General features: G+C 36.5%; 1 protein-coding gene across 1 annotated transcript in view; it reads right to left on the bottom strand.

Annotated features, from left to right (window-relative positions):
- The window catches only part of STT3B (STT3 oligosaccharyltransferase complex catalytic subunit B), a 110,304-nt gene that overhangs the window by 12,814 nt on the left and 82,249 nt on the right, over nucleotides 1-15,241 (bottom strand). Inside the window, exons 6-10 of the mRNA XM_057554690.1 lie at nucleotides 6,770-6,868; nucleotides 5,493-5,639; nucleotides 4,203-4,251; nucleotides 2,660-2,814; nucleotides 14-225 (exon numbers count right to left, since the gene is read on the bottom strand). Coding sequence (XP_057410673.1) covers nucleotides 14-225; nucleotides 2,660-2,814; nucleotides 4,203-4,251; nucleotides 5,493-5,639; nucleotides 6,770-6,868 — 662 coding nt within the window. The remainder of the gene's footprint in view (nucleotides 1-13; nucleotides 226-2,659; nucleotides 2,815-4,202; nucleotides 4,252-5,492; nucleotides 5,640-6,769; nucleotides 6,869-15,241) is intronic.

Raw genomic sequence — 15,241 nt, forward strand, 5'->3', positions numbered from 1 at the left:
TTAGATTTCCCACCTTATCATACAAATTTCCTGGGTTTCTCTTGTCATCCTCATCACTGCTGTCCTCCACAGGTGGGTTTTCCCTTTTCATGTCATCCCCCAAATAATGCTCAAAAACATTTGAGAATGCAATTGCAGACAGCATACAGACGACTGGAGTCAAGGTCAACATCAGCCGCACCATCACGCCAGCAAAGTAGACAGCACTGATGGCATACAGAGCAACTGCAAAGACAAGTTCTCTCGTAACACTTCAGAAGAGAAAAGGGTTCCAGGAAACTCCACTGACTATTTAAAACTATTTAAAACAAAATCTAAAAACAGACAAACATCTCATAAAAGGGCTAATTGTATGTATGTATGTATGTATGTATGTATGTATGTATTTATTTATTTAAAAGAGGAACTTTTTAAAAAAAATAAATTTATTTATTTTGTTTTTGGCTGTGTTGGGTCTTTGTTGTTGCACGCAGGCTTTCTCTAGTTGTGGCGAGCCGGGGCTACTCTTTGTTGCAGTGCACGGGCTTCTCATTGTGGTGGCTTCTCTTGCTGCAGAGCACAGGCTCTAGGTGCGTGGGCTTCAGTAGTTGTGGCTCACGGGCTCTAGAGCGCAGGCTCAGTAGTTGTGGCGCACAAGCTTAGTTGCTCCGCGGCATGTGGGATCTTCCTGGACCATGGCTCAAACCCGTGTCCCCTGCATTGGCAGGCGGATTCTTAACCACTGCGCCATCAGGGAAGCCCTAATTGTTTTTAAATTGATAATGCTAACCAATTTAAAAGTCATATTTAGAAATTATAACTAGTGTTGACCAAATGAACACTGCATATCAACAGTTTAGAGAAGCATATCATGATTCAAGTTTAATTATAGCTACTATGGGGAATGAGACAATTCATTATTTGTCAGCAGCATCACATATTAGAAAAATATGTAACTGACAGGTGAAAACATGTTTGGTGAATTGTATTTATTAGGCACAGTAAGTTTATAGAATCAAAGTCTATGAAAAGTCTGTGCCAGTATCTGGCATAAAGCCTGCTTTAAAGTAAGAATGGGATGAGAAGAATATAATTTATTACCAAAGGAGGAACTTATAAAGTTATTGCCAAGAAACTTAAAAAAAAAAAAAAAATTGGAAGCAATTTCCAGTAGTCAAAGCTTTCCAGGTAATGTGCTCCCCACAAGGAAAGGCTCTATCATTTCTGTCTAGAGGCTATATGACTTCACAAAGTTATTGAGTCATTTGAGTGCCTATCTCATTTGAAGCTAATTCACATTTTTTTTCTTTACTAAAAAATACATTTATTATACCATATTGTTTATCTCAATGGATTTTTATATATGTACACACCTATGTAATTAGCACCCATATCGAAATACAGAACATTTGTATACCTCCTCAGCAGAATCCCTCATGCCTCTTCCCAGTCAATAACTGCTCCCCTCACCACCCCTCCCCAAAAAGGTAATCACTATTTGGACTTCTAAAGCGATAATTTAGTCTTCCTTATTCTTAAACTTCATAGTGATGAAATTATATAAAAATGTTCTCTTTTGTACTGGTTTCTTTTAATTACCCATGCTATTCTTTTATTAATTGTTGTGTTGTATTCTACTGTACAAATACACAAAAATCTCTTTATCCTACTGCTGATAACCTTTGGAATGTTTCTAATTCGGGGCTATTATGGATAAAGTTGCTATGTATACTCTTAAACATGTCCTTTATGGGACACATGCACTCCCTTCTCTTGGGTATATACCTAGGATTGGGACTGCTAGGGCATGAGTGGGCAATATGTCTAAGCTAAAATCTTTTTGAATGATACAATATTAACATGGCCTTATCCAGAGTCCACTGACCTATACAGAAACCAGAAAAGAAGGAGTGTCATCCTTTGGTTAGAACCTATGCAGATGCTATTTTATCTCTCCTGACTTCACTCTGGAACAGTAACTTCTGAGTGTCTCTCATGGTACAGGACCCATACTTGCACAAACTATTTGCTTGTGTGACCCTGTGCATATTATAAAGCTTTTTCAGTTTCAGATTTTATCAAATGCAAAACAGCCACGGCATACTTCTTGTGATGACTGAATTACATAAAAGTGTTTGGTATCTGTTTATTTTGTCCATTTATATTTTGAATGTCAGATCCTAAACACTGGCTTTAAAATAGTTTGTATCTCTAAGTCTTATAAGTTGGAAATTACACAAATCTATCAGTCAAGAGGATGTTTACTTAAAGGTGATTCTTATTCCATTACAAAATGTACTTTTGCACTGAAATTTGGATCATGGATGCCCCTGCAAACTTCCTTCTACTTAATTGGATTTAACTGAGAAAATAGTCAAGTCTATTCTGTCAACAGTTATAATTTCCAATTCTCAGCCACAGACTATAATTGCATTAACCTCTCAGAAAACAATAAATTGAATGAAAAATTTATATATTAGTCCAAAATGAAAAGTTAATAATTAGAGTATATATAATGCAAATTCACTGAATTTTTCTTGGTTAAGCACTTATGCAAAGTAAAAGAGGAAAGTTTATCTTAAATATGCATAGAGTCAAGCAAAGAAAAACAAAACTTTAAAGTGCAGTGATAATGTCAACAAAAATAAATAAATCAAAGTATTTATTAAAAATCTCTTACCAAATACTCTTTCATCGTTGATATTTTTAATGCAGAACCATAGGCCTGCTGGGAAGGTACACACAAGAATATGTAGATCAAAGAAGAAAGATACCCAAGTTGTAGGTTGATGCTCAGACACTGATGCAATAATTGGAATGTGTATTTTTGCATACCTGGTATTAAAAAAAGTTAACATTATTTAAAAGTAAATGATAAAACAGGAGTTCCTTTTAGATGAATAAACTTTCTCTGATTGTAGATATGGTTCCTATCCCTACCTCTTCTTGCTTAAAACTATATTCCAATGTAACCAGCTAGAGTGGAAATAAATCTGATACACACTGGTAAAACCAAAACCAATATGCCCCTCCTAAAATCAGAATTATCTAAGGCCAGTTATAAAAGTGTTGGCTCTGACTTCTAACACAAAAATCTTTGCTCAAATAGGAATTTGTTTTGCAGTTTTAACTTAGTACTTTTCTAAGTTTGCATCAACGAGTTTCACTATCTTCTGGACTTATTACTAGCAGAAATACCTTATCCAATAAGATATCATATTGCCACAATACCTTTCTTAACAAGGAGATGGCACAGAGGCTGGTAAGGGAAATGGAAAAGACAGGACAAATTTTCCCTGTAATTCCAAAGTGGTCAGTTAAAGTCTGAAAGCAAGAATAAGTATGACTAACAAAAATTTAACCTAGGATTTTAACCTAATCAGAATAACTAACTTCTACAACTGGGGTTTTCCCTCAAACTGTGGTGATGCAAAGGCTGATCTCTGGAAGTTTGTGTCTGTTAGCTTCAGCCATTCATACATAATTTGCTTATGCCCTTTAATTAGTCATGGGCAGGAGCCCTTTTGGTATCACACCAAAGGGCAGGCCTGTTCAATAAATTGTGGTAGGATTTTTATTGGGCCCACATGGGGAGTAACAAAAAAGATGGAATAGCAGAATCAAGGGAGAGAAGTAAATTAACACCAAGAGGTATTTTCTTATCCTTAGGAAAACATTTCTAGAGATAAAAAATTATTCAGCTAATTTAAAACTAAAACTTTTTTACTAACTCTTTTTATAATAGCACTCTTAAAAAGCACAACAAATATTCTCTAGTATATTTGATAGGTTAAAAAATATCAAGAAACTTAGATAATGTGGTATTAAAAAGAAAGTTAAATTTTTCTTCATAGCTACGGCATATAGATGCTATAACATAGCATCTATCCTTAATGATTAAAAATTAAATATTACTAACAGATGGAAACTTTGAATACATTGGTAAAAACAAAAATCAATTACTAAAATGGCACACGTTACCTGAAATGTATTAACAAATAAAACTAAAATAAGGAGTTGCCCATGAACAGAAATGTGACTTACATATCACACTAAAGGTGAATTCCAAACAGGTATTATAACAGACAAAATACAACATTTACTAAACTAGTACATGCTAGATACTTTAGAAATGTTGCCCAGGTATTGACAGAGATACTAACAATAAAGAACAGATGACAAAAGGGAAATAGCATGAGGGCAAATAACTTATATGCACTTACCCAGTATCCCACAATGAGTAAAACCTACCACTCCATGGTGCAATGTAACCTTGGAAGGAAAAACGTAGAGGAAATTAATCTGCCTTTTCACTGTTTTTATGTTTATTGATTATTATGGATTAATTTAAGCTAATATTAAAAGAATTCTTGTTTTTAAAAAAATAGGTGACAACGTTATTTCACACAGCTGGCAGTCAGATAAAATAAGGTTAGGGATCAAATAAAAAAAAATCCACAGACATTACATTTCCAGAGAAATACAACAAGTTGATAGATAAAATTGCAGAATGTTTTCCAATTCTCTCTTAAACCTCTAGTTGACTAGTAAAATAAAGCTAAGATATTAAGATAGCATTGGATAATTTTAAAAAGTGAGAGGTGTCCAGTATGCCAAATTTAGATAAATTACAAAGATGATTTTAATTTTTAAAAAAATTTATTTATTTTTGGCTGCGTTGGATCTTCATTGCCGCGCGTGGGCTTTCTCTAGTTGCATCGAGCAGGGGCTACTCCTCGTTGCGGTACACAGGCTTTTCATTGCGGTGGCTTCTCTTGTTGCGGAGCATGGGCTCTAGGCGCAAGGGCTTCAGTAGTTGTGGCTCACAGGCTCCGGAGTGCAGGCTCAGTAGTTGTGGCACACAGGCTTAGTTGCTCCGCGGCATGTGGGATCTTCCTGGACCAGGGCTCGAACTCGTGTCCCCTGCATTGGCAGGTGTACTCCCAACCACTGTGCCACCAGGGAAGTCCACAAAGATGATTTTAAACATTCGTGCCTTTTATTCCTGTCAATTAATTCTTCATGATTTTATGATGTAGGCTGGTACATTAATTTGGCATACCTTCAGAAAGAATTTGACCTGTTTCTAGGGACTAGTAAAGTCAGGATTAGAAAGTAACTCGGAATCCAGAAGCAGACTGAAACTGATTTGGTTGACTGTTTAAAAGCAGGAGATAGAGTATACGTACACAAGGGAGGGTAAACCTGCACTGTTAACACTGGAAGCTTTGAATTTTATACACTTTGGGCCTATTCATCCATCAAGAGAAGGATGCTTGAAAGTGGATTTATCAGAACCTGAAGCAGCAAAATTAAGATACTGTTAAAAAATCAAAATTTGTAGTGCTATTCATATTTTACAGAACCTCTGACTATTATTTTCATACAGTTTGTAAAGAAACCACAATATTTAACCTACTAGGATAAATGGAACATGTACAAAATTTGAAAAAGAATTACCTTTTGCAATAACCTAGAGACAAGATTCATATCCTACAGGGGATGACACCTACCTGTATAAGTCAAATAGATGACACTAAGGAACACAGCACCTGCAGCTAGTGATACACCCAAAAAGAACAGGGTCTGGAACTCTTGTTTTGTTAATCGGTCTCTCAGATACTGCAAGAAAGCATAAGCTTGCAGCAATGCAAAGACACCTAATTAAAGAAAAGGTTCATATAAGTAATCAACAAAGCATTTTTACCAAGGACATTTACAAACGTTAATTTGGAAGACCTTCTTAGAATACCCTGTACCATTCATATCAAAGACTAGTCATTTGATCTGACATTACCTTTGTCAAATGACAGTTAACCAATTAATACATCCAAAAAATTCTGTTACATATTTTTTTCAAAATGATCAGACTCCCCAAAAAAGGACCAGGCAAGAAAAATCTCATTTCAATAACTGAAGCCTATCCAGCACATTAAATTCCACCCTTTGTCCCATATTTTAGCAACATGTTTTCTAGGAAAAAAAGAAAAAAAATAAAGAAACGTCATTAAAAAAATAATTCTCAGATTTACTGAAGGATACAAATGACCTGGATCAGGAGAATCCTGATATATGGTTACTGTTTATAGTTGGGTGGGGGGTAGAGATGGTTCAAGATTCTTACTGAGAATCTGATGATAAAAGCTATGGAACATCGTCTCAGAAAGTTAAATATACTGATATTTATAAAATGCTACAAACAAAAAAACTACCCACAGACTTCCTATGGATCATGCACCTTGTGTGAAGAATCTCTGATAAAGTTTTATTCACAGATCTCCCATTGTATCTTGTTATTTGTGACCGAGATTAATGGTGGCAAAATGCTCTGCTTTAGGGAGAGGAATTATATTACCTTATAATCAATATGAAAGCCATTAATTCCAGTTAGTAGATACGGATAAAATATTTTAGTGAGATGTACGGAACATAAAAATGAAATGTTCCATCTAAATTTGGTAAAATGAAAACTCAGTGATACAGTAACTCAGTGTACAGATACACTATTTAATTTATACAAAGCAAATGTTATTTAGTGTTTGCAAAAAAGGATGTTTTGCTTTTTCAGAACAGTCACAGCTGGCAAGATAGGCACTTTTAGGCACACAATATCAGAAAATCTCCATAAACTCTATGATATTTGTATTTTATAGTGGTGATGTTTTAGAACCAATACGATGAAAATTAAAAACAACTACAAAACCCCAAAAGAACCCTTCATTCCACTGAAGATTGGCCAGGCATACCTTCACAGATTCTTTAGAAGAAAGAAAATAAATATTTTTCATACCTGCAGCTGCCATGTGTTCACTTGTTCTGATTGGCTGGAATCCCACAAAGGGTATCTGCATGGATAATATTAAGCCCACAATATAGAAAGTGCTATATGCTATAAAGACAAAATAGGAAACAAGGATAATTTACTACTACCAATAGTACTTCAAACAGAAATATATACGCAACTCATATATTTTTAGCAAAGTTTTAACTGAACTTATTTTAAGAATAGAATACTGAAGTGACTATTCTATTTGATACATATTTGATGGTTAATCATACATTATAAATCGTGAAATTCTTTCTGCCATTTTAAAAAATATTATTTTAAGGAGACTGGTGCTGTTTTACTCTCCTGAAAATGGAATCAAGTTTTTTTTCAATCTATCATTAATAATCAATGACATAACCCAAGAAGCTATGTAATATATAAGTAAACACCATTCCTATTGGCATTAACCCAAAGTATGCATGACCAAATGAATACTTATCATCATATATGAATAGCTGCTATTGTCTCAAAAGCTTTTAAGTATTCACACCCTATTTATAGTCTCCTAACACTTTTGTACAGTACTTAACCAGTTAAAAAAAAAAATCTTACGTCCATCCGCTAAGTTTTCTGTGATTAAAGAACAAAAGAACACAGAAGTCAAGCCATAAAACAGACTAGTTACTGAATTTATTAGGATCTAATAAAGGAAACTTATTTGCTCTTGGCACTGAATATACTATATAGTATTCTTGGCTTATATCAACCTAAGTGTATAGGTAAATTGGGGAGGGGCTACAATTTGTATAACAGACTTATTTTTGCATTTAGGTGTTCACAGATCACTACCAGACAAGCTGATTACAGCGAAAGTATTTGGAATCACTGTAATTAAAAATTATTTAGAAATGAAGTTAAAACTCATGTAAAATAAGTTAATGTGAAGATTATTCCATTTATAAAGCTTATTCACATACTTTATGAAGTATAGTCAATATTTAGCTGTTGGCAAATAAAGTACTCTATTAGAAAAAAAAGACTGCAAGAGAACTGTTACAGCAGGCATATCTGTATGCTACACATTGTACAGCACAGCATATGCTTCCCTTCACTCAACTCAGCTGAGAAAGAATGCTTATTTGGGGCTTCCCTGGTGGCGCAGTAGTTGAGAGTCTGCCTGCCAATGCAGGGGACACGGGTTCAAGCCCTGGTCTGGGAAGATCCCACATGCCGTGGAGCAACTGGGCCCGTGAGCCATAACTACTGAGCCTACGCGTCTGGAGCCTGTGCTCCGCAACAAGAGAGGCCGCGACAGTGAGAGGCCCGCGCATCGCGATGAAGAGTGGCCCCCGCTTGCCACAACTAGAGAAAGCCCTCGCACAGAAACGAAGACGCAACACCGACAAAAAAATAAATAAAATAAATAAATAAAAATACCCTACAACTAACTTAAAGAACTATTAAAAAAAAAAAAGAATGCTTATTTGCTTTTAAAAGAAACCCATTTATAGAAGGTAAATTATGTGTTAATGGTTCAAATGTTAAGTTGTCTTCCAAGCTGTCTGATGAGAGATGACTACAGTGTTAGAAAAAGGATAAGAAGCTTAAGTAAATGTAATAGGAAGGACCAATGTATAAAGTTTCTGATGACCTCAAGCTAATAGAGAACCAGTTGTCTAGAGGACGCTGCAGAAGTAACCCATCCAACAATGTACTTTCCAGACATATTAGTGTTGGAATACAATTACCCTCAATAAGACAGTTGAACACAAATGCAATAAGAGTTAAGTAAATATAAATAAGAATTTCTATGTCACATATATTTGAACTGTCAACCAATTTGGTTGATGGGTTATCTAATAACAGTATGTTTCTTTAACAAATCAGTCTGTGTAGACACCCAGACGAAGAGTCACAGAGGCAGAATTAGAAAAAAAAAATAGGAACAAGGTCATTGTGTAACCTTGAGCTACTACTTAAAAACAAAAGTTTGTTTCCTCGCAACAGAATGAGGAGTTTGGACAAGATTTGTAGATCCCTCCCCTCCTCCGCCCCAATAATAATAAGCTAAGATTCTATGATCAACAGGCCTTTTAGACACCTAGAGCTGAGAAATTAAACCCTGGAGAAATATTGAACACACAGAGCACAATTAGAGGGACTTCCCTGGTGGCACAGTGGTTAAGAATCTGCCTGCCAATGCAGGGGATACGGGTTCAAGCCCTGGTCTGGGAAGATCCCACATGCCATGGATCAACTAAGGCCGTGAGCTACAACTACTGAACCTGTGCTCTAGAGCCCGCGAGCCACAACTACTGAGTCCGTGTGCCACAACTACTGAAGCCTGCGTGCCTAGAGCCTGTGCTCCACGACAAGAGAAGCCACCACAATCACAAGCCTGCACACCACAACAAAGAGTAGCCCCCGCTCACCGCAACTAGAGAAAGCTCGCGCGCAGCAATGAAGACCCAACGCAGCCAAAAATTAAAAAAAAAAAAAAAAAGGCACAATTAGAAAGGCCAAGCCTGAGAAAACCTTATGTCATTGATGTGTATTAATTACAGTTAAGTCTACTTACATCCTGAGGCTGGATTTCTCTTTCTTATAAACACAAATGAACACTGAATATTATATAACACTGCCACAGAATTTGGATTAGATATGACAAATGGCACACACTGAACAAAAAAGTAAAGTCTTTTAAAAAAAAACTGAGGTCAAATTCACATATAATCATTTTGAAGTGAACAATTCAGGGGCATTTAGTATATTCTCAATGTTGTACAACCACCAAACCGCTCTAGTCTCAAAACATTTTCATCATCCCAAAAGAAAACCTCATACTCACCCCATCCCCTCTATCCCAGGGCAAGGCAAACACAAATCTGCATCTGTTTCCATGGATTACTGGTTTGTTCTTTTTTGTTTGTTTGGTTTGTTCTTAATTGTAAAGGTAATGTATTGTTTAGAAAAAAAAAAACACAGTAAAAAGTGAAAGTCTCTAGCCCATTTACTTCCCTTTAAGCCACATTTTCCAGAAATAATCACTAGAAGGCATGGTCGGCACACATATACATGATGCGTACACACATCATACTGTCTTTTCAAATGGGACTATACTGTGCTTGGTAATATAAACATTTCAGCGATCACTTGCCTGGAAACTATCAATGAAGTTTCCTCTCAGGGATTTGCTCAAGTTCATTTCCAGGCATATCCAAAAAGAGCAGACTAAACCTGGTAATATTCTCATTTCAGCAGTTTTATGCAACTTCACAGAGGTATTTATTGTCATTAGTGAAGAAGAAAACATTTTATAAAAAAGTAGGTGCACTAGGGCTTCCCTGGTGGCACAGTGGTTAAGAATCCGCCTGCCAGTGCAGGAGATACGGGTTCGAGCCCTGGTCCAGGAAGATCCCACATGCCGCGGAGCAACTAAGCCCGTGCGCCGCAACTACTGAGCCTGTACTCTAGAGTCTGTGAGCCACAACTACTGAAGCCCACACGCCTAGAGCCCATGCTCCACAACAAGAGAAGCCACCGCAATGAGAAGCCCGCACATTGCAACAAAGAGTAGCCCCCGCTCGCCGCAACTAAAGAGCACCCGCGCACAGCAACAGAGACCCAACGCAGCCAAAAAGAAATAAATAAAATAAATTAAAAAAAAAAAAAGAAGTAGGTGCACTAGAGTTCAAGTTAATAAAAAGATGGAGATGAGTTCAAGAAAAAGAAATTCAATCTCGGCAAACATAAAAAAGGCCAGGTGGGACTTAAATTTGTAAACATTACTTTGTAAATATATATTAATGTCAAATAAATCTGAACTAACAGAAACAGACAAGTTCTATCTAAACAATATTTTTCCTATAAATATTCCTCTATCCAAATTAACCTCATTTATACCTACTTACATGCACCAATGATACAAAGCTGATAAATGTGCTATATGCAATAATCCAAAGATAACCATTTCCTTTTCAGAGAACTGGATTCATGTCTTCCCTATTTTTATCTTTATTGGATCACTGATACTGAGATGTTTACATAGGGGGATATATGTTCTACTTCACAGCACTCTTTAACACACCAATATTTCCATTGTTAAAGAAATGACAGGCCCCAAATGGAGTCACCTGGGCTAAAATCAAAACTTAATTCATAACCTTAATTGCAGTCACAACCTTCCCCAGGAATGCAATCCTAACTGGTCAGTGTGGAATTTTTTGGTCAGCACCAATGAGGTAATTCTTTCTAAACCCCCATCACCAAAGAAAGATGAGGTAATCTGACACACAGACCCTTCCCTCCCCAATAGGTAGGTTACCTAAGCCTGAAAGGCATTTCTGTTTGTGAATTTCCTTGTCTTGCCTATGAAAATCTTTCCCTTTCTGAGGCTCTTTGGAGCTCCTTTCTACTTGGCTAGATGTGATGCCGCTCAACTTATGAATCATTCATAAAGCCAATTAAATACTTAAAATTTACTCAGTTGAATTTTGTTTTTTTAACACTATTAAATTCAGGATCGCCTGCCAAGTAATATAAAATGTCACAAGCTCATCTTGCTTTTAATACTGCCCTTCTTCTTGAACCTGTAAAATTAGATATACATCTCCATACCTCAATTTAAATCCCATTTACAAACCCATGTTTTAAAACAATGAAAATAAGAATTAGATATACTTGAGTATTAAGAAATAGTGAAGTAACTTTCAATTCTTAAAAATAAACACAATCTCCACTGCAAAATGAAAACAAGTTTTTCTCCATTCTTTATACCAGAGCATCAAACAGTGTGTTTAAAAATTATCTCTTTAATTAATTCATTCAAATATTAAGTTTATGTCTATCATGGTCAAGACTTTCTAAAAATACAAAATCTTATTAAGATCAATCCTATCCTCTAAGAGTTAGATATCTAATTGGGGAAATCAGAGATGTACACAAATAACCACAATACAATGAAGCAAGTACATGTGACATTAGTGGAAAAAACCCTGGCTCTATAAAAACTTAGAGGGAGAGAGCTCCTCTTCTTGACATGGGCATTGAAGAGGCAGTTGACAACACCTGTACCATTCTCTAATGTTCTCAAAAGACCTCAACAACACAAACACATGGCAATCATTCTCCACCAATTCTTCCTCCGGACTCTTTATGAAATTTGACCAAACTACTATCTACATCTATCACAACCTTCTATCCATCCATCTTAACCTACTTTTCTTACCCTTTAAACCAGACGAATAAAGCTTTCCATCAAAGTAGTAAGCTCTAAGAAAACGCACAAGACCAATAATGTAGTAAATCATTTATTACATCACGACAATGTTCATCACACTGCCATCCTGTGGAAGTACAGTTACTGGCCTTCACTACTGCAGACCACACTTCCAGTGTGTCAGAATTCCCCCCAAATTACCATTAGGAAGATACATACAAAGTCTGTTATTCTGTTTGGTTATTTTTTTTTTTTTTTTTTTTTTTTTTAAAGGATTTTCTTATTTATTTATTTATTTATTTATTTATTTTTGGCTGTGTTGGGTCTTCGGTTCGTGCGAGGGCTTTCTCCAGTTGCGGCAAGCGGGGGCCACTCTTCATCGCGGTGCGGGGACCGCTCTTCATCGCGGTGCGCGGGCCTTTCTCTATCGCGGCCCCTCCCGTCGCGGGGCACAGGCTCCAGACGCGCAGGCTCAGCAATTGTGGCTCACGGGCCCAGCTGCTCCGTGGCATGTGGGATCTTCCCAGACCAGGGCTCGAACCCGTGTCCCCTGCATTAGCAGGCAGATTCTCAACCACTGCGCCACCAGGGAAGCCCTGTTTGGTTATTTTTAACCAAAGAAAATCTCTTTGGTTTGGGACAAATAGTAATCTTCTGAAACAGAACCTAAACATCTTTTCACTCTTAAAGTACTTTATTTGTTTTGGGACTTCCCTGGTGGCGCAGAGGTTAAGAATCCGCCTGCCAATGCAGAGGGCATGGGTTTGAACCCTGGTCTGGAAAGATCCCACATGCTGCGGAGCAACTAAGCCTGTGTGCCACAACTACTGAGCCTGTGCTCTAAGAGCCTGCCAGCCACAACTACTGAGCCCGCACGCCACAACTACTGAAGACAGCACACCTAGAGCCCGTGCTCCACAAGAGAAGCCACTGCAATGAGAGGCCCACACACCGCAATGAAGAGTAGCCCCCGCTCGACGCAACTACAGAAAGCCTGTGCACAGCAACGAAGACCCAACGCAACCAAACATAAATAAATAAATAAATAAATAAAAAATTTTAAGTACTTTTTTTTTTTTTAATCCAAGGGTATGGGGTGGGACCAGATTGATACAGAGAAGAAACAAACCACTGTCCTTGACTTAAGGTGTACAAATGAATTGTTCTATAAAATAAAAGGCACTGAAAGGCCTGATTCGAGTTCCAAAAGAATGTCAAGTTTTCAAGAAGCTCCTGCTGTTCCCCAAACTAACCTTCAAGTACCTGCTTAAACAACTTATGTTGACAGTACCCTTCATGCGTTTAAAGTACTGCTATACTTCCTTTTACTTAAAGTTAGAAAAGGTTTTGTGAATATTATATTCCTGTTAACTTTGATCCACCATTAAATCACCTTACCATTTCTGAGTTGTTTTATCTCCTGGGTGATGATGGAAAGGTCTAGCAAAATATTCCTTTGCCATCCCCTGTCTCTCTCAACCAAAATAGTACTAACCAAAAGAAACATAGTGAGGAAATACTTTAAAATTCAACCAATTTTGCTTTATTATTAACAAATATGATTAAAGGCTTGTAAGACTGTTGAAGCTTTTGACTAATAAAGATACTTTATTACTGCTTGATTACTTGACTACTGTGAATGCTGGTAAATAAGCAGGGTGAAAAATGGTAAGAAACTTATATGCAATTAAAGCTCACAAGATTGCCCCCCACCGCCCCCCAAAAACTAAAAATAAAAAAAACCCTCCACGGATTCTTCTCGACCAGCAAAGAGAAATACAATGACTAACTTAACAGATATACATAATGAGAAAAATAATTTTTCTTTTTCCAGGATGCTGTTCATTGCAAACTATGTAGAGAATGAGTCTTGTAAACTATTATTTTATAAGCTCTATTTGTAAAAGCAGCAAGAAGCAACTTGTTCAAAACACCTGAGTGGAGAGACAATCACAACTTTTAAAAATAGCAAATATACTTCGTACTGATACCTAAAATGAAATCACGGATAGTACAGCAGAAAAAAAACAAAGAAATATAATTTGAAAGTATAAGATGATGTTCCTTGGTAACTTCTAGAGCTAAATATAAACAAGGAGTGTGGGGTGGAGAATTTGAACACCATGAAATTATCTAAGACTTTGCTAATCTAACTTCATACACATCCATAACATCCCTAAACCATTTTATTTTTTCTTCCCTCTGAAAAGCTCTTCTAATATTCTTATATTCTCAAGAGCCAACCAAAGCAGTGTTAACTGTATGCTTTTGTAAAGTGACCAGAGAAATCCTATCCATCAAATACAAGGTCTTTTCTCAACTCTCATCCTACCTGATCTTACTGCTAACACTTAAGAGGACTTGGTCACTGTTCATGCTTTAAACTTTTATGTAGAAAATACTCCCATTTGACCTCCTTAACAATGTATTTATCTGGCTACTTCTAACTCTTCCTTTAGTTCTTCCTCTTCCTGATTCAGGGGCATTTCGCAAAAGTCTATCCCCTTCAATCTTCTCCCTAACTCTGTTCTCCTGACCATTACATTTTCAGGACCCCAATTTTTTAAATTAAACAAAGAACTTCTTAGTTCCTCCCCATAACCATTTAACTTAAAATGTTTTTCCGTGTATAGTTCCAAAACAAAAAGCCGAGAGTTATTGTTTAATCTGTCATCTTCTTTTCTGGATTCCAATTATTGTTTACAGTGTTTTCAGGGTAAAGAGATTTATCATAGGTTGATATATTTCCCCAGTAAGGTATTTATTTATATGGCAGGCACACAGTTACAGTGATTTTTTTGCATTACGGGCTATGGAGCCAAAATATCTAAGTTCAGGCTTCAGCTCCATTACTAGCTACATGATTTTGAGCAAATTATGTCTTCTCTTGTTTCCTCATCTGTAAAATGAGGATAGTAATAGTAACTATCCTCACAGTGTGGTTATGAAGACTAAATGAGTTAAATACATGTGAAGAAATTAGGACAGTTTGTGCTATATAAGAAGAACTTGATACATACAGATGTACTATTTCAGTGGTGATTGTTATAAAGTATGCTGAAATGGTAAATATAATTAATATACTCTAACTTTTTAAAATTGATATAATTTGTACTAAAAAAAAAAAAACCTATCCTTTTAAAATGTACCATTGAGTGGTTTTTATTATATTCATAAAGCTGTGTAACTATCACCACTATCTAATTCCAGAACATTTGCTCACCCCCAAAAGAAACCCCCTACCCATTAGCAGTCGCTCCTCTACTCCCCAGACC

The sequence above is a fragment of the Balaenoptera acutorostrata genome, chromosome 10, assembly GCF_949987535.1.
Source record: "Balaenoptera acutorostrata chromosome 10, mBalAcu1.1, whole genome shotgun sequence".
In the NCBI taxonomy this organism is placed as follows: domain Eukaryota; kingdom Metazoa; phylum Chordata; class Mammalia; order Artiodactyla; family Balaenopteridae; genus Balaenoptera; species Balaenoptera acutorostrata.